Source organism: Mya arenaria, chromosome 5 (assembly GCF_026914265.1).
Source record: "Mya arenaria isolate MELC-2E11 chromosome 5, ASM2691426v1".
NCBI classification, from domain to species: domain Eukaryota; kingdom Metazoa; phylum Mollusca; class Bivalvia; order Myida; family Myidae; genus Mya; species Mya arenaria.
In genome coordinates this window covers 19,044,493-19,065,075 of record NC_069126.1, presented here as the reverse complement: position 1 = coordinate 19,065,075, position 20,583 = coordinate 19,044,493, and the positions used below count along the sequence as shown (strand labels likewise).

General features: G+C 34.2%; 1 protein-coding gene and 2 long non-coding RNA genes across 7 annotated transcripts; all 3 read left to right on the top strand.

The window, feature by feature from the left end:
* Positions 1–6,595: 6,595 nt before the first annotated feature.
* On the top strand, positions 6,596–11,529 carry LOC128233484 (uncharacterized). 5 transcript variants are annotated; one of them, XR_008260702.1, is made up of 6 exons: positions 6,596–6,610; positions 7,171–7,237; positions 7,650–7,732; positions 8,123–8,244; positions 8,631–8,743; positions 11,362–11,529. It is a non-coding gene; the product is annotated as an uncharacterized LOC128233484 (long non-coding RNA). The 5 variants fall into 5 exon arrangements; XR_008260699.1 differs by lacking the exon at positions 6,596–6,610 and adding an exon at positions 6,805–7,062; XR_008260701.1 differs by lacking the exon at positions 6,596–6,610 and adding an exon at positions 6,884–6,898.
* Positions 11,530–15,659: 4,130 nt separating this feature from the next.
* Positions 15,660–16,532, top strand: LOC128235499 (52 kDa repressor of the inhibitor of the protein kinase-like). The gene has a single exon (XM_052950312.1). The coding sequence runs from the start codon at positions 15,660–15,662 to the stop codon at positions 16,530–16,532; it is 873 nt and encodes a 290-aa protein (XP_052806272.1).
* A 711-nt stretch (positions 16,533–17,243) lies between these two features.
* Positions 17,244–19,494, top strand: LOC128233483 (uncharacterized). The gene is made up of 3 exons (XR_008260697.1): positions 17,244–17,368; positions 18,120–18,190; positions 18,856–19,494. It is a non-coding gene; the product is annotated as an uncharacterized LOC128233483 (long non-coding RNA).
* Positions 19,495–20,583: the final 1,089 nt, after the last annotated feature.

The following is a 20,583-nucleotide window of genomic DNA, read 5'->3' as shown; positions in this document are numbered from 1 at the left end:
TGAACTCTACCAACTGCATTACCTTCTACAAAACCAAACCTTCGTCTGCATCATTTGAAATTGGGGTAATAAGTTTGACGAATAGATCAAGTATATGCTTTACTGATGGATTTTAGTGTTTGCAAATGCAGTTTGAGTATCCGAAAAGGATCCTTCATTAATTAACACCAAAGCAAAATATGAAAACCTTTTGGCGATTCCTAATTCCTCAGTATTGTTATAAATTTTTAATCTATTTCGCAATCTTCCTACCTTTCTAAATATGTTTTTTGTTTCTACAAATACTTTCCAGTTATTGCAACATTCAAGCAGAGCATCTAAACTTAAATGCGGATCATTTGCTGAGTTTGCAAATATAAATGTAGCAGGGGGATATGATCATACTCAACGCTGATAAGGGTTCTGTAAAATTAATTCTCAAGTATATGGGAATATTACCTATACATATAATTAAATGTTATTAGACGTATACAAATATTTTCAATACATACAATACAATACAAGAACCACGCCCATACAATTTAAACAATACAGATCAGGCTTTCATCTAGCTATTACTTAATACAAATGAGTTAAATATAATATATAAATCATCTAAAGTAAAGGGAAGGTGGTGATAAAAGTATAAACCAATGAAATTGTAAGTTAAATATAAATACACCAGGTTGACTACTTTCAAACATCACCCCACTCAAACATTAACATAAACAGGACAATAGCATACACATCACTAGATACAATACGGACTGCTGGGTTGAAGTTAACCTGTCTACTCAACAATATCATAAGCATTTTAAATAAGGAATATCTTAAACATATCAACATAAGTCCCGTCTAAACCTTTATGTTTAAAAATATGTTATATGTCATTCAGAAACATCGTGAAAAGGAAAGAAGACAATTTTCGACTTGTTTTACACCGTACAATTAAAACCATCGTCTAATTCATTATTATGTTTCACCGAATTAATTTGACCGACCAGTACATAGATTTAATTATATTCAACATATTACATCTTATTTCAAGCTTTATCAATTTAAATAACATGTTTCCTCTCAATAGATAATCAAAGACTTTGATATAATCTTTAAAACGCAATACAAGCGATTAATGTATTCAAAATACTTATCCCGCATGTGCTTTTATATACACATTGTCTGTATCTGCCCAACTACTAATAGTCGATTTATTGTTTAGTAATCTCGTAAATATTTACACCAAAACTTCCATTCCTTAAACAAACAGCCTTTTGGCAATAGCGTTTATCAATCGATGAACGCAATATATTCGGATATGTTCGGATCGCAATTCATCTCATAACAATATACATGAAAACTATTGATCTTGTTATTGTTTGTATTGTGTCAGCAGGTCCCGTAAGATATCACTCGACATTTTAGAAAGTGTTAATCTATTATATTTTAAAAGTATTGCTGCCATAAGTGTTTCAATCTTACCTTTAGAAGTGAGTTCAAGTGGTTGATCTTTTGACGTTTTTGTGACGTCATTTGAAAAAAATGTTTCCGGTTACAGTCGTGTCGTTCTATTAACAGAATTGGTAAGAAAGGATTAGTGAAAAGTTTTCTTAAATGAAATGAAGTATTTTTTAACAGTGTTTGCATGAAATAATGAACTATTGGTGTAAATATAAGGTATGAATTGCGGGGTTGATGTCATTATCGGGGATATGAGAGCAATTGGGCTGGTCAAAGTACGCGTGGAGTCCTTCGGACTCCAACACTTTGACCAGCCCATTTGCGTTCATACCCCGATAATGACATCAACCCCATTATTCATTCCTTATATAATTTTCCAAGTACTCGGCATTGTGATTTCTCTGTAGTTATTCACAATATTGATATTTCTCTTTGTGTGTAATGGTATAACAAAACCCTAAGACCATGTTGAAAACATATATTTCAAAAAGCTTATTAAACAAAGTAAGAAGATGTGGCAAGAAGATGGATTTTCCATGAATAAAAGCGATCATTTATATCTTTAAACCCTATTTTAATAGTAGTAGTATAATAATTGGTATTTCGCGGCCATTTTGTTTGGTGGTTTGGTGGTTTTGTCGGTGGTTCCATTGTTTGCGCATGCGCAAGTTTGAAATTGACTTTCGCGGCCATTTTGTTTGGTGGTGCGGTGGTTCTGTCGGTGGTTCCATTGTTTACGCATGCGCAAGTTTGAAATTGACTTTCGCGGCCATATTTAGCGATTTCGCGCGTTAGCGGTCATATTTGCCGATTTCCCGCTTTTAGCGGTTATGTTTAACCATTGTTTAAAATCCAAGACAAAGGGTCATTGTTAACAGTGAAAGACATTCAAATTTAATGAACGGTGATATGAACTTTTCACCTTGCAAAACCATACTCATTTTTCCGTTAACATAACATTAGCCAAGATGAGTTCCGTTATCACCATCAATACAATATTTTTATATATCAATTCAACTCCCAAAAGGAGCGATAGGGAGAACAATCTTAACATGTTAACAATAACATTTATCATAGAAATGGTCACGATTATTATAATGATTGTACTTGATACCTTTTAAAAGGGGCTCATGATCATTTTACATAAAATATTGATAAAGGTTATATTGAGCTGACCTAACAGTTGAGAGGTTATGATAACAACTATTGTTTTCTACAATCATCAAATTTTTCAAAAGTTTTTTTTTTTCAATCCCTTTTACAAGTAATAAACAAAATTTGATCTCACTAGTTAGGAAAATTACAACGTTTTTTTTTCCCTTTAATGATTTTATATGATTTCTTTGTTTCAAAGAATAACGATTCATACACGAATGTTTTGGAAGAAAGTTTAAGACAAAGGTTTCAAAATGTTCATTTTAAAACTTTGAAAAGACGTTTGTTGTCCTTGTTCATCAGCAGATACAGTTTTTTCATTACCACAAAGATTTATAATGTCTCTGTTCAAAAGAATAATAATGTTTTCCATTTTTACAAAGGAAAAAACCCATAGTTATCACTAGGTTATAGGGTAAAAGAAGGTAACTCGCGGTCATCTTTGACGAATCTGGCGGGTCCCATCACAGGCAGGTCCGCGGAATGTTGACGGGTGCATTGTTTGATTGAGAGTATTCATTTCAATGTAGTTTATGGTACGACACGAAGATAGCACTATCGTCTTTATCAGATCAGGGTTATGTATGCCAAAGGACAACGCTCCAAAGTTTCTAACAATGATTAACGCATCATTTGTTTAATAGTATTGCCTTTAATTGTTATCCCCTTATCACACGATGTACTAATTATAACCCTCTCTATCTTTTTAAGTGATCAAACTTCTGATTATTTAAGGTGAAAAAGCACATGTCATTGACGCATTGTAATACCATTAAAGTGAAAAGTCGGTTAAATGATGTGTTGAAAGTCCAAAAGACGGGACTGTCACTATTATCGTTATCATACATTTAGTTTATCATCCAGGCTAACTAAATCTAGTACAATGAGGTGATCTATCACAGTAGGTCACTAATTAAACCGTTGTCCAACGCTCGATTTATTACACACTCCTTTGTGTGAGAAGATAATGATAATTTTCCTCTTTAAAAATCTCTTTTTGAGATCAATATTAGTCATTACTGTGTTGTTTTAATCTTTGGTTAGAATCAGAAAGCCCCATGCGATATTTTGTTTTGTATGTTATTAAACTAGTTTGTAATTAATCATTGTTATTGTACATAGTTTAATTAACTGTCACCAAGCAATCCTGTACATATTGATATTAAACAGATTTATAACATCATCTTTTTCACAGGTTTGATTTCATGAAACTTTTGCAGTATTATATACTTTATATTAAATGTTTACTTGTAATCATGATTGGTTGATCCAATAATTTACAAAGAGGTACCTTAATAACCTTCGTATTACTAGTACTTGATTTTGTACCCTGGTTTTGACAGATTTATGACGAATGATATATTGGCTAAAGAGGAGAAAGGGGGAAATGACTTTCCTTCAGCAGGTGTTCAAATTGTTCCATGTAATATTTGCTTCTTGAGAAAAACATTTAACAACTATGTTATTGTAATGTGAGTACCTATAGTCTTGTGCATTCAACGAACATTGAAAATTGTACTTATGCCCGTTCTAGAAAAAAAAGCAATTATTCACTTGCAAATGATTTTATCCGCGGTGGCATTGATGACAAATTCTAGTCCCTGAAATAGGTATAGCAAGACATACTCTAATTTAAAACATACAGCAGATATTTGATATGAAAGCTATACTTTCAGCAATTACAAGTCAAACTCATCTAATTTAACAACATTGTTATACATTTTAGCAAGTGTGGTGATAAAATTCAGTATTGCTACTGTACATTAGGTGGATAGGGCAACTGGAACCTGTCAGATGTACGCTCCAGACAGACAAGGAGGTGGAGGACGAACTGATCACACATTAATATACATCATTAAACTTATAAATTTAGCATGTGTCTTTTGATTGGATGTGCGTTTGAAATTGACTCTCGCGGCCATCTTTGGCGGTTTCCCGCGTTAGCGGCCATATTTAACCATTGTTTGAAATCCAAGACAAAGGGTCATTGTTTAACTGGGTCTCCATTGATTAACAGTATTCATTTCAATAGAAGGGATATAAACAATAGCATTGTCACACTAACCACATCAGTGTATTGTATGTCAAAGGACAACTCATCCAACGTTTCTAACATAGGGTCATCGACCTAGGATCTATTTAATGGTATTGTTTTCCCTCATCAGACGATGGACTTATCATAACCTCCACCATCTTTATATGTGATCAAACGGATTCTTTTATATGTAAGATCACAGGTCATTGACAAACAAAAGTTCATCAGAACCCAGCCATCGCGTGATCGAAAGTGATTTCAAGAAATTGAATGACTAAAACCTGACCGTTTAGTGTCAATTCGTACAACAACACCATATCTAATAGCCACTCAATTACTCTCCGACGTACCCATTGTAATAACTTAAAAGTGAAGACAGTTAAATGAGCTGCTGATGGCTCAAAAGACGAGATTGTCGTTATCATATATCTAGTTTATCATTCAGGGTGACTAAAGCTCTTCCACTGTGGTGAGCTATCACAATAAATCACTTATTAAACCATTGTCAAATGCCAGCGCTCGATTCACTGGACTCTGTTTATCATTATGAACACCTCCGTTGAACCTTACAATGACATGAAAGTTTTTCAAACAACTTACTAAATAATCTTTTATTTTGACCACCAAAAGTAGGTTTTGAAGATATAACAGTTTTGTCCTCTCTTAGCTTCTTTTGAGTTTCACTATTTTTATTAAATCGGTAAAGGATTCACACAATTTCTTTATCAAATAACCTCATACCTTAAAGGTATGATGTATCGTTTACATTTCATTAAATCAACCCTACAGAAATGTTAAAATGTGTTCGATCTTATTGTAATGAAAACGTGAATGTTTTTTATTATTTATTTTTGTGTATAACTATTTCATTCCATTAATACAATATTTTAAAATTTAACAAGACCAAATTGAGATTTATAAGTTGAGGACATGTCTGACGAGCTATTTTATACCATTCCGGTATGTTGTATCAATAAATAAAATATCAGACAAGATTTTAATATTTATTTTCTTATAAATACAATACAATGCAAATACAAATAAAGTTGATTATAATTTAATTCAAACAATTTGTTTAACAAAGATCATACATTTTTATTTATTTTTTTTTATTTATTTTAGGTTACATTTTAACAGTAGAGCAGTAGATAACATCACATGAAATTACATGAAATTAGATGTAATTTGGTATAAAACATAGAAATTATATCTCTTGTATCTTATAATGTCCATAAGCATATGATTTAATTCCATCTTCTAATAAAAATCTTTTGTCATCAAAACTAGATAATCCTACTTTGCTGATTGTTTCCAGATAAATTTTATGGTTATGACTTAATGAATGCATTGTTGAGTGCATTTGAGAATTATTAAATAATACATGTTTATAATCATTAAGAGTCAATGATTTTTTAACAACCGCTTTTGATATCCCTTTTGCTCTTTTCTCGTCTATATCATCACACTTAAATGCATACATTTTCGATCGCAAACCGCAATATTCACTAATACATTTCTCATTTGTTTCACTTTTCATTTTTCCCATTACTTTTTTGTTGAAGTCACTATATAAAAAATGATCTTTAGGGAAATCTGAAGTGTCAAACAAATGTGAATAGGCCAACATATCTTGGAAAATGTCCGGTGTTGTACATGATACTAAAAATGAATCTGTGTCCGTTAATTCTAGCTCAACGTTGCTACCATACACATTTTTCAAATGATTATAATAAAAATCGTACATGGTATATTTTGACAAATCAAGGATACTCATTCCAACAAAAATTGGTTTATTTAATTTAATTTTATTTAATTTTTGCGACTTAATTCAACACCAACAAGGTCTTCAGAAAAAATCCGGTGCATCTTATAAGTGGGTTTGGATGACACCTTCTGTAGTCGTTTTTCTGTATGAACAAGTTCTACGGACCGATGCTTCCGAAGATTTTCCATGGTTTTTCCTGAAAGTAAACAAAATTTTTGGTAAGTAACTTTTCATCATGTTAATCTTTACTCTGAACTGCTCAATATATGTTTTTATGAGGGTATCCGTCGTTATCTTAGATACCTGTGTTTTGGATGAGGGATATGAAAATGGGACCGAAAAATACACTTTTTACTTGCCGGTAGTTAGTTTTGGTCAGTTTTACTTTAGGTTCCTAATTGTACATGAGCACTTGTAAGCGTTTGATTGAAGATGAATGAAATACCAAAAAGTGAAACTACGCCTGACAATTATTGAACAGTTGTTTTTGTAGATAAGTATTAGTGGTATGGAAGTGACAATAAATAAATTGTATAAATTACATACGGGCAGATCATACAAAAATGATAACAATGTTATAAATTAACACGAACCCCCCAAAAAAACAAAAAAAAACAACAACAACCTTACCGAAGACCGAGTTGTTCATGAGTTTGAAGAAGTTCTTCTCGTAAGCAGTCTTGGCTTGTTGTCGCATTTTGGTGTTGAACTCAACGTAGGGTTTCATGAAAGCCTCTTGTTGGAACTCTAATACTTTATGTATTTTTTTCAATTTTAGACCGAGTTGGAGATACAGTTGCAGGTTGCGATAGTGAAGTACATAATTCTGTTTGTTTTCTAAAGTGGTGAGTAATTTTTCCACCTTTGCTCTGGGTGGAAGTTCCTCACTGTTGTGTAAATGTTTCAACACATGTTGAGCATAAGGAGATAATTTTTCATTGGGTGTGAATTTACGTTCCGGAGCTAATGGGTAGTCGTTATGACTGTCATGTAAATGTTTTGGATATTCTAGATCTACTTCTAGAATATACCCCTTAGATCCATCCTCTGGTATTTTTTCAGGTTCAAAAGTATCAATTTCTTCCTTCTGTAAACACCGTACTACCTGCAGCAATGGTTTGTAACCGACATTCAAGTCTATCAAATGGATACTTTGCTGTGTTGATCTTTAACATCTCAGAGTGAGCAACAATGAGAGCTGGATTGACTCTAACTTTTTTTACTAAAAGATAACTATCTGTAATGTTTACTTTATAGCTTGGGGATGTCTCGCCAGAACTTAGACAGAATGCTGGAGAACTACGATACAACTTCACATTAACATCCACTTGGTTTAACAGGTACCGTTTAATAGTAAATAAACTGTGATATATAGGCCCTTGCAACTCTAAAGTTTTTGATTTTGTTATATATTTTGCCCGTAAAAACAATCCATTGTTTGCTCCACTAGGATCACAGTCTTCTGGGTGATCATTGTCATCTTTTATGAATAGTTGAGAAGACAATTGAGAAAATGAAGCATCTTTTCCATTACATAGTAAAGTATTAAACATGGCTATATATGGATTGTAATTAGATGATATAACCGCCTTGTTTTGTAGAGTCACTTCTATAATTGAAAATAATGCCTGCAAGAACAAATTCACAGGTCCCACCTTCTCACCCGATTTTAAGTTAGATCCATCTGGATTAGTTACTTTTAGTTTCACACATAACTGTGTATCTTTCAGATCGAGATAGTCCATCGAATTCTGACCACTGATTTGAAACTCAATGGGAGTATCATCCGACACTTGGGATATTGGACGAATCTCTTGATAATGGACATCATTCACCGCAACTTGTGTAGGAGGTAAGTCAAATAGTAGTAATTCATTCGGAACACCTTCAGAAAATCCGTCTTTTGTGAAATAAGACATTTTATGAACCAAATATATCCCACGTTGTTATAGATTTCTTCGAATTATTTCTCGCTTTCTTATCAATTTTCCATTTATTGTCCACTTTTTTGCTTGCTTTTACACCTTTTCTTGATTTTTGATTGTTTTTTACAGGTTTATTTTCAGTTTGTTTATTTTTTCTTGTAGACTTCTGTCCTTTTTTCGGTTTAGTTTGTTTACTCCTGTTTCTGAACTGTTTTTTTCTCGCGCTGTTTACACGATGTGTTACTTCTGAAGGTTTGGATAATTTATGAACAAGGGTTGACATTTCTGAAGTATTTAAACCATCTCGTTTCAGCTCACTTTTCGCCTGGTTTACTGTCTGTTCCGATGGGGAAACTGTGCTGATTGTCATACCATTACTTCCCATCTTCGACTTGTGTGGAATGGCAAATCCCCTCCCAACTTGAGGTTTGTTATTTTTGAAATAGTCTATCCACATTTGTGGGTTCGGTACATACAACTTAGATTGATTCATATTTGGGGTAAAATGGATATCGCTTAAAATGAAGTGTGAGATGCACTGGTGAACTTACGAATGAAGCATACTCGTTTTCCACAGTTTTTATACTGAAATCAATCTCTTGGAATTCTGATCGGTTTAAGGGTAAATAAAAAGGAGATTCTAACACATAATTCCAACCATTTTCTTCGTTTTTCTCTATTCTTCTCAATAAGGGACGTTCACCTCCGTCAACAACGCTTTCTTTGCAAACGTTTGAGTAAATAAATAAGGTATTATCTACAGTTTTTCTTCTTGCTTTAGGATCAGTTTTTATACTTATTTCACACAAAGCAACCTTCCAGTAACCATTAAAAGATAGAGGTAATTTTAACTGCACTTTGAAGTTATAGGGTTTGTTCTCGGTGAAGATGTGATTACTTTCACTGTCTCTCACAAACACATATCGTTCCATTATTATTGTTCTTGAACTTGATCTGCATCAATCCAGCTATCAAATGATTTTGGAAATCCTTCCCATCGAACAAAATACTCTAATTTCCCTTTGACTTTTCTCTTTTTTAAAACTTTATCAACATACCAAAGACTGTCTGCATCTTTATCAACAGGAATTATTTCATTTTGATTCACATAACCTGATATTGGTTCTTTATTCAAGTCTATGATCTTATACAATGGAAAACCTTGTTTGAAAATCTTGCTCTTTATTTTAAAAACTTCTGTAGTATATTGTTGTTGATAAGCTCTTCTAAAGGGATGTTTCGTGTAACTTAATCTAACCAAATCACCAATTTTATATTTAAAGCGAGGAGGCGTTTTGGGGAATTTTTTAGGTTTTAGATACATTTTACTCCAAAGTTGTGTCTCGTTTTTCTTTGTAACATCACTTGGTGCTAATCCATCCAAACTCCGATGAGGGGAATTATTGTAACTATTTACAATATCTTGAAGGTGATCTATATATCTATAATTTCGCTGATATCTTAACATTCTAAATATCATACCACGAAGGGTACGAATGACTCGCTCTGCATAGTTTGCTTTAGCGGTGCTTTGTGTATTAAACAAGTAAACTCTCTTCTTTTGCATAAACGCTTTTAATTCACGATTGATAAATTCAGAACCTCGGTCCGTTCTTAACTTTTTAAACTTATGAACACTAAGAATATCCTTGATTGCTAACAATACCGTGTTAGATTTTTTATTAACTAAGGGTCGAACGGATAGAAAACGTGAAAATATATCTATAACAATGAGTAGGTATTTAACTCCATCATTGTATTTAGCAATGTTATCAACTGCCATTAAATCCATATCACCCTGATCGTTCATACCCGCCACTTCAACACGTGGTCTTTTATATGTATGTCTCGCCTGACGTTGAATGGCATACGAATCTTGATTGTTGAGCCATTTCTGTATGAAATAAGTAGTAAATACTCTTGGATAGTTTTGGTTTAATATCCTGTGTAACTTTTTTGCACCCAAAAAGCTGCCTGCGTTTTTAGAATCGAAATAATATTGTGATAGGATATGTTCCTTCTGCGTTTTTTCCATGATTAAACATGATCATCGTTGTTAGTAGTTTATATTATGGGACACATGGGTTGTTAATTAAACTAAAGCAAGGAAATGAAAACATGTATAGATATAAATACATTTATTTGAAACTAAACATGTATAAAATAAGTCAGCATATGATCATACAAGCATATACATACAATGACATACATGTACATAAAGTGAATTAAATATTTATTTGAAACATGCAAAAAGGAAATTCGTGAAGTAATAAATATAACAAATCATTTTACGCCACACAATGCCAGAGTTCTTAATTTCTCATGAATTCTTTTTTTGAAGAAAAATGCAGTAAAACACATACAACATTGCATAATATGTCCATTTTGTTGTGTTGTAAATATTCTTTTGCTCAACGTGATGGACGAAACAGTCGATCTTCAATGCGATTGATTGTCAACACCATTCTTTTCATTTTTTCACACCACCGCTCGGTTTTCATTATCTGCAGATAGTCATTGCTCTCTAGCAAATGTTTGTGTAAATCAATCATTTCAGAGGAAATGTTTGAAATGCGCACAATTTCTTCCCAACTTTGTAGTATATTTTTTTCATTAACTGCGTTTAGCATGTCACTAAAGTAACGTTCTATTTTATACTCATCATCATCAGGGTCTGTATCCATGATACAATCGTGATCTTTTTGAGATGGGAGATCCATCTGGCAACCATAGCAAAGTTGTCTAGTCACCATACCCATAACCTCACACAGTGCCTTCGCATATACAAAGTCAAAGTATGAATTCATTAGCGCGACACTTGTAGAAACTGGAGTATAAATGTCTGTAGTGTCCATAACATTCGTTTTGGAGTCACAATGTTCATTTTCATAAATATCTTGAGATAGTTCACTGCAATCCATGTTAAGTTTTTCTGCTGCGATATGATCACACCAAATGTCGATGAAACACTGAATGTTTGTGCTGTGTTGTATGTCTTTTATAGTTACATATGATAACGGAAAAATTCAAATTTGAATTTTCAGATCATCCGGGGATATCGCCATATTGAAAACCCGCCAGAGGTTCGGTCCACGTCCATGGTGCTCGGGATGAGTCATTGGAGGACGAAGATCGGGTGTCCTTATGCTGCCATGAAATGTCGTTTTTATGATGTCCAATTATGTTCAAAAATAAACAACTTGGAGAATGTGTTTTATGTTCTAACAACGACTCGTCTCCTTTCTGCCACTGATGTAATCGCAAACCGCAAGAAAAACACTCCACTGTGTCATTTCTGCCAGTATAATAAAATCCTGCTGAAGATAATTGGAACTTGTTTGGTTCTATTTGAGGTGGCCACATGTCGAACGTTTTAAGTCTGTCTTGAAAGAATAGCATGCTTGGAGAACTATATTCAAACTCTAATAGTTTTGAAGTTGTCATTTCGACTGTCCGTGTAAGAATGAAGCCAATAACTGAACACTTTCCTTCATATCGCAGAGAGTTTCAAAAATATCAAATGGTAATTGAAAACTTTGGTGACCCTTTTTAAATATTATTTTAATGCGTCGCTGTCTCTCTTTCACAACTATGACAAATTTGTCACCAAGTGTGCATGTAATTTCCCTTCTTATTGGTGACCAAGAGACATTTTCAAAACCAAAACCTCTCAAATATGTCTGCAACTCGTTAGAAAAACGTATCTGAGCTTGAGCCATTTTTTGTATTTTTTAAACACTTTAGACAACTGTTAAAGCACAGACTTACAATATCCAATTTGTTCGGTTTGTTATATACCACTATTGACAATCCAAAAAAAAAAAAAAAAAATGTCTTGGACGTTGATTATTCTCGTACTATGGGCTCGTCTTTAAGTCCTGTATATGCGGTTAAAAAGGGAATGAATTTACATCTATCCGGATATTCTTCAATCTCTTGATGGCTATTGTACTGATCAACTATGGTTTGAAAATTGTTAGTTTGTCTTAAAAGAGTTACCATTTTCTGATGACTCTCCTTAACCCACAAATATATACAACGAGCTTCACTATCGTTCCAGGGTAACATATTACCATTCTCATCCCAAAAGGAATCAAACATTCTCCTGTTTGAGTCATATGGTGTCAAATTATAACTCATATTAGCCGGTAAAACAATGGCTGCCAACTTCAATCGCAAAAAGATTAATACTGATAATCAATGGAGACCCAGTTAAACAATGACCCTTTGTCTTGGATTTTAAACAATGGTTAAACATAACCGCTAAAAGCGGGAAATCGCCAAATATGACCGCTAACGCGCGAAATCGATACCATTGTCTTCCCGCTCAATGTTGGTTGAGTTAAACTTTGAAAATTGCGCATGCGTAAACAATGGAACCACCGACAGAACCACCGCACCACCAAACAAAATGGCCGCGAAAGTCAATTTCAAACTTGCGCATGCGCAAACAATGGAACCACCGACAAAACCACCAAACCACCAAACAAAATGGCCGCGAAATACCAATTATTATACTACTAATAGTATTCATTTGTGAAATATGTACTTAGTGAACACTCACAGCTGAATGGCGTATTTAATTCTGCAAATATAACATCCAATTTATTTTCTCATATTAATAAAATCAAAAAAATTCTCGTCTTAGCAGAAGAAAGGGTCAATTGGATTATTTATGCACTTAAAATAACGTTCAGCGGTATCTATTGATGTGTTAGAAGTATTGATTTAAGCAAAACCTTTTAACATAGTCCAGTATATTTTAGCATTTTTTAAATGTTGACTCATTTAATGCCTTTGTTTTTAATTTATCAAAATTTAACTTACTTTGATGTACACAGATTTTAAATTGAAATCTAGCAATTGTAGCACCTTCACTCCAATTCCCTGCCTATACACTATGCCGTTCAATTGTATATTTACAAAGTCAACTACCACGTCCGATGAAACAAAGTTTATTGTAAGCAATTATTTATTAATGATTTGTAAAAAAAAAAATATTCTATTACACGAGAGCAAGCTGACTCTCAGATCTAAACCAGGTAGACTATCGGAATCCTAACCAGAAGCAGACTATTTATCGAACTCCCAAAATGAGGTTTTACACTCTCTAATAGGCTCCAATTGTAGTTGACCATTTAGAAGTGTTTCCTTATTCCCCATTAATAGTTTAACGATATCATGTCACACATATTATCTCCCGTGACAATAATCAAAGTATTTTACTGGCTATCGCCACAAAAAGGAGCTAGTCATTCAATAGTTTCAGTGATGTAAATTTAACTAGACCAAACCCCTTTAATAGGATTTTTGTATACAAGGTATTAAACTAATTTCTGGACAATACTTAAAAAGCCATTAGCGGTTGACCTTAGCCGTAGCCGATTGATCTTCGATGGGCCCAAGTAACGTATAACAAAGGCAGGTCCTGTGATAATTATTATTAAAGTCTTAGGGCCAATCTTTGCATTAATTCAGGGGCGTAGCTTCCTATAGGCCGTGTAGGCCGCGGCCTACACATTTCCCCAGAAAGTCGAAAAAATAAATAATGTCAAGCAAAAAATGCAATAAAAATCGGAGGGGGTAGGGGTAAATGGAACACCAGAAACAAGATTTGCCAAGAATAGACAGTGACTGATTTGTCGGAATCTACACGTATGGAATGATTTACTTTCTATACTGTAAACCCCAAGGAAGAGTTCGAACGACTGGAGCCCGCATATTGTTAAGTTTGGACGACCGTGTTTTGTAAAGTTCCGTCTTTTAAACATTTCAGACAATGTTTGGTGGGCGCTTTTTCTTTGAAATGTAAACAGACCAAGAGCCTGACAGAGGTCATCATGGCCGAAAACGTTCCAAAGTATCCGAATATCGGATGTCTTACCTTACCCCCTGTAGATGAAGACACCAAACAAAAGTTATTAAATGGAACCTGGCCATCATGTCTTCAGTTCCCATTTCCAACACGGTCAGTATTTTTCTTTAGTCTGATTAAATTGCATTATATTGTGTGCTCAGTACAATAACTTACAGACCAGTATATTTTTTAAAGTGGAATTGTCCTGTCAGTAAGAAATAAAATGTAAACCAGTTTAGATACATTTACTATGTAAACCAGTTATATAGATTTACTACGTAAGCAGTTACTGTTTTTTTGTACTGGATCAGTGCTAGCCTCGCATCCGGATATAACGCGTTCGATTCCCCGTCCGGCTGATTTTTTTTTAATTATTTTTTGTCTTGTATCAATTTTAATTTTAAATATAATTATTTATTATTGTAGTTTTCTATTCCAGGGTATTTGGAACAAATAGTAAGCTGCGAAACTCTGCGGAAAATGGTTAATGGAAACACCATGGTCGAGGTACTCCATGACAAAGGATGCTTCTTTTGTGTGAACTGCTGTTTGTTCGGAGGCATAGACGGCCGAGAGAAAACCTTTACAGCCGGCACATGTGATTGGAAGAATATTTCCATGCTAATTAAACATCATGCAGTTGAAAAATACCATCTTGATGCGTCTGTTCGTGCCGAAGGCTATATGGATATCTTGTCCGGAAAAAATGAATCTATAAACAAAACGGTATCCACCAGTGCGAAAGAATCGGTGAACAAAAATCGATACATTTTGTCCACAATTATCGAAGTAATTGTGCTTTGTGCAAAATATACCATTACGCGGACACACTGAAAATAACAGCATTTTCATGGCTATACTGAAAACCTTTGCACAAAATGACCAAATCCTAGCAAATCGTCTAGACAACGCACACCATAACAGTAAATACACTTCACCAGAAATCCAAAATGAATTAATTGGCATTTGCGCAAGTCAGGTGAAGAAACAACTTTTGGAAGACTGTCGGTTGTGCCCCTATTATTTCATCATGGTTGATAAAGCAACAGATAAATCGACAAAATAACTATTGTCTTTTTGCGTGCGTTTCGTCGATGGGAGTTGCGTAGTCCGAGAAGAATTTCTTGGATTCGTCGAGTGTGAATCGATCAAGGGAGTCGCACTTTGCGCAAACATTGTGGAGTTCTTGCAAGAAGCAAATCTCAATCAACTTAAGATTAGAGCTCAGTGCTATGACGTGCCTCAAACATGTCTGGGAAATTTCGGGGACTTCAAGCTCTTATCCGTGAACGTTCACCACATGCAAATTACGTACATTGCAAATCGCATTGTTTGAATCTGTCTTTGGTCCATAGTTCGACCATTCCTTGTGTAAGAACCATGATGTCGACTGTTCAGGACATAAGCTTCCTGTTTGATGATTCTGCATAACGGTTGTTCGCATTCCAGAACGAGATATCACACGATGTTGCTACCCAAGAGGAAATGAACCAGCGCACTAAGCTCCGTACTCTGTGTAAAACACGTTGGTCCAGTCGGGCAGACGCTATTGAAACTTTCAAGAATGAGTTCCCTGCATTGAAGACATTACAGGCGGATGCCGACGAAAAGGCAGGGCAATATCTGGCCGCCATATTGCGTTTCAAATTTATAATTGCGCTCCTTGTGACGGAACACATTCTGAGTAGCACCGATCCCCTGACAAATCTCCTACAAAAGCAGGTCAACGACTCGTTGCATGCTGTGTGTGAAACGCGCGTAGTTATTAAGCTGTGCAACGATGAAAGGGCTGATCAGTATGTTTGGGATGCTCTATACGACAAGGCCGTAGATGTAAGCGCCGATTTTGACATTCAACCATCAATGCCGAGAAGAGCTGGTCGACAGCAGAACAGAGCTAACCCTGATGTCCAAACGGTGTCTGATTACTACAGGGTCACTTTGTATAATGTTTTCCTGGACCATTTAGTTCAGGAAATGGAAACTCGCATTCTGGGTAATGAAGATCGGTATTGCGCGCAACACTTATTGCCTTCCAAACTGGCTGACCTGCGGGATAATATACTGCCGACAATATATGCCGCATTTGCCCCCGACCTTCCTCAAACATACGAGACATTCAAGTCGGAAATTGCTAGATGGAGAGTTAGATGGAGTATGACAGACATAAAGGCTTCAAGACTCCACGACACCCTACAGCAGACGTGCAAGGACTTGTTTCCTTGCATTTGTACCAGCATCGGGGTTCTTTTGACCATGCCACCGACGTCGGCCACATGTGAAAGGTCATTTAGTGGTATGAAACGCATAAAGAACTATTTGCAAACAACAATGACGTCTGACAGGCTGTCTTCGTAAGCCTTGATACATGTACACAAGGACATGAACATTGATATTGACCAAGTGATTAACGGGTTTGCATCAGAGAAATGCAGAAAACTAGACTTTTTCTGAATTGAAGTTGGATTATTGTTACTTTGACAATGACTTGAAACGCATTCAGATGTTGAAAGTTGATGTCGCTATTTTTTCCACTTGTCTTTTACATGTAATAATTTCTGATATTTCATGAATTTCAAAATCATTTATAAGGTATACAAAATGCTAGAAGGTAACAGCATAGTGTTTAACATATTGGTATAACATATATTTAATTTATCAATATAATTATGTTAATGCTGAAAACAAACCTCAAGTGGAAAAGAGCCAGCAATTAGTTTATTAATTAACAATATAAAATCAACGTTCAGTTGCTGTCAAATTTATTCCAGTAACGAAACTTAAATCTAAGTTATATTTTATTATATATATGGTCTGTGAAACATTCTTATTTGTACCAAATTTACGCCAAAACGCACCTCTGACATTCTTGGGTCATTTTTTTTTTCTGTGGGAGCAGGCCCCCCTAACATTCGGCATACACATTGATTCCATCCAAGCTACGTCCCTCAAGTCTTAGGGCCAATCTTAGCATATGATAAAGGATTGACTGTTCCATCTATTCTCAGAATATCATGTCGACACCTACCGGTAACAATCGGAACTCCTCGGCTAGTATCAAGATATGGCCTCGGATATAATACGGGTCGTAAGAAAATAGTCCATCATGGCCGACCAAGAAGATGTTCAAACAACCAAGAGATATGTTAGTCCAAAGACAGAATGAGGAGCGAACCTTTACCACTTATTTGTGTGTAAGTGTTATTTTTATACTTATTGTATTTTAATAAAATATAAAAATAGTTTTAAAAGAGCCCTAATGAGAAACTAATTGGAAATGTCATTAATTCTTAGTGGGTGGGGTAAAGTCTTCTTTCATTTGACAGATTCTAATTCAGTAAATTACAATTTTGAAGCTCCAGTGATCAGTAGTCATTCTAAAATGCCGTCCAGGCTTCTTTTTTTTATGATGGTTAGCCTGGTCCAGGCTAACCATCATTAAAAAAAGCCTGGACGGCATTTTAGAATGACTACAGTGATCAGTGGCAAAAATTAAGAAAACAAATACTCTATTTGTTTGTTTTTTAAATAACAAATAAGTCTGAATCTGACTTTACTTATATCGATAATAGGTTAGACTTTCTTTCTCAGTGTATTTATCTCATACATTTCATATTATTAACTTTAATTTTTTAACTTTTAACCAAGGATGTATGGTTTATATTTCCGTGAGTGTTGGTAGCAAACAACTTAATGTAATGGCACAATTGAATACCTCGGCCCTGTTCACTTATATAGTTCTCTAAATGAATTAATTAGATCTTCATTCTATTGGTTTAACAAAATGAGTTTGAACGCAAAAACCAGCACATTTAAATTTCTTTCAAGACTAAATTCTTTGATATCCAACAGTGGTGGTGATGCAGAAACATTGAAAAATGCTGACATTTTTACTGTGCCAATGAAATGCAGACATTTAAATTTTAATCTTATTGTCATTTTCAGAGAAGAGTATGGTACCAGGGGTGCAGCTGACTCTGATTCCCGTGTTGTTCTAATGAAAAAAGGCAGATGAGGTAATGGTTGTGCTATTTTCGAAATTCGGACAATAATTTAACAGTCAAGTATCCTATTGGTTTAAGCCCAAAAGTACCTGCATGTTTGTACAATTAACCAACAAGGATTGACAGTATTAAAATATCAACATTGTAGATGAATTTAAACATGATAACAATTTCATTTCATATTTTTTAATTAACCAGCAGTCCAGAGCTAAAAGCTGCTCTCTCACAGATTGACAGTTCTTCTTGGTCATTCTTCAAAAGCCCAAAGGAGTAATTAAATTAAATTTACACATATAATTAATTATATGGCTTAAAGCAATAGCAAAAAAATATTTCCCAAACAATTGAAATCTGTTCTATTATGTGTGACCTTATATGACTAGTTGGAGGAATTTTTACCAAATTTTCAAACTTGTATATGAAAGACTGTGATCTGATATTATGTCAGCAGTCTAATATCACTGGTTTCCATACATTTGCTCAATAATTGCCAATTGGCTCGTTTAAAGACAAAAATAAAAAAGGTGTCAGAACAGTAAAACTGTGAGGATGCAGCTTTAAATTGGTGTTGCACTTAATGTTTTGTGAATACTTTTCTGTTGTTGTACAGGCTTTTAAAATAATTGATCTGAAAATATAATTCCTATTATTGTTTTATTTTCTGTTTTCTATTTCAGGCACTGGAATCCAAATGTAATCAAAAATGCCATTGTATGAGGATTGACCTGCAATGCATGGCAATCATCTTAACACAACTGCAACGCCTTCCTTGGAAAAATGAGTGCAAGATGGAAACAAAGCGTTCAGTGGAACATCTTGTCATCTCAAATATTTGATGACTTACATATTGATGTGAAGTTGAAGATAAAAGTCATCTGTTGGTCCGTGATTATTAAATAAATCCGAACATATATTTTAAAAGGGTAAAATGATAAAGGATTTATATACGCTTTAAGTGGTTTTCCTATATTATGGAGGGAAGATAACTTCAAAAACAGAAATAGATGGCATCGGCAGACCAAATAAAGGAGAACTATTTTGTTCAGTTCAATTTTTAAGACTGCAGAAAATCTGTTAATAGAGCACATCCTTGCAAATGCCATATTGTAAACTGGGCTCTTTAAAATGTGAAAAGGTGAAAGTGGTCTAGAGGATAAGCCCCAAATTCAAGGTTGTGAGTTCAAGACCTCCAAGATACTTTCTCTTGACCTCAGGAAAAGGATGTCCATACTTGTTTCTTCTTAGGCAACAGACTTAAGAGTGATTTTGTAAGCTTCCAGCTTGCATAGCAATCTGATAAGGCATAAAATAAGTACTAGCTGACTTGCAAACAGTTTTTCATTTGTGTTGATTTATTTTTCAGTCTGTTGGAATGTTTATTAGAAGTGATGCGCATTGCTTACTGCAACCAATATAAATTTTCTTTATTAAGTTGAATTTAACAAACACATAACATGGCTTGTGATTTTACGGATGGCTGATACATGTTTATGTCGTTGATTGTATGAGTTTATTTTCTCAAATGATGTAATAAAAGTTATTCTGAATGACTGTCCTTTTTTGTTTGTCCTTTTTTGTTTGAAGAAAATGTGTTGAGGTTTTGGCATAGCATAGTGTCATCATCATCATCACCATTGTTGTGTACAAATAAAACATTCAAAACAATGTATTAAAAACCAAACTGTCAAGCCAAGTACTCCAAGAGGCACAAGGATATTGCTAAAGAGACCGGTAATACAATTAGACAAATAAAATGTAAAGAAAGATCTATAATTCTGACACATGGTAATGCTTTAAATAGTCCTCTCATTGTGTGTTTATGGTTAAAGAGGAGACATACAGTATATTTTGTAATGAAGACTTAAATTTGTATGGCAACTTAAAGCCATATATGGGGATTAAGCGCCAGAAATATTGTGAAGTCTCCCAAAAGACTCAATGCACTTAAAAGGTCTTGCCACAGAAATGAAAGTAAAAATGGGAGCAAAAACTAATTTATCATTAGTTTTACATTGGATTGCATACACATGGCTCTGTTATTACTTGACTAATATTAAAAATAAAATTAAGAGACATGTTGATCCAAACTGTAATTATTCTTGTTTGCATTTTATGGAGTTGGACATAAAAGAGTCATTTAGTGAAGAGTGATCTAAAGGCTAATTATTCAAAATAGGTTAAGTATTATTGAAAAAAGTCTGGTATACATTGCTGAAAAGCTTAGTAACCTGGCTAAATATTTGTTTAAGGCTTTTATTTACAAAAAAATGAATCAGTTGAGTATCTTATCAGTTACTCTTTTGGTGTTGTTGTTTTTAATAAAAAATGACAATTTACTCAAAAATATTGAGACTAATAATTATAGATTTAGACAAGTATAATGTGTAAGGAAACTTCTAATGAGT

Bases quoted from the DNA above. Each gene is read 5' to 3' on its own strand.
- LOC128235499 (XM_052950312.1), top strand. From the start codon at position 15,660: ATGAACCAGCGCACTAAGCTCCGTACTCTGTGTAAAACACGTTGGTCC.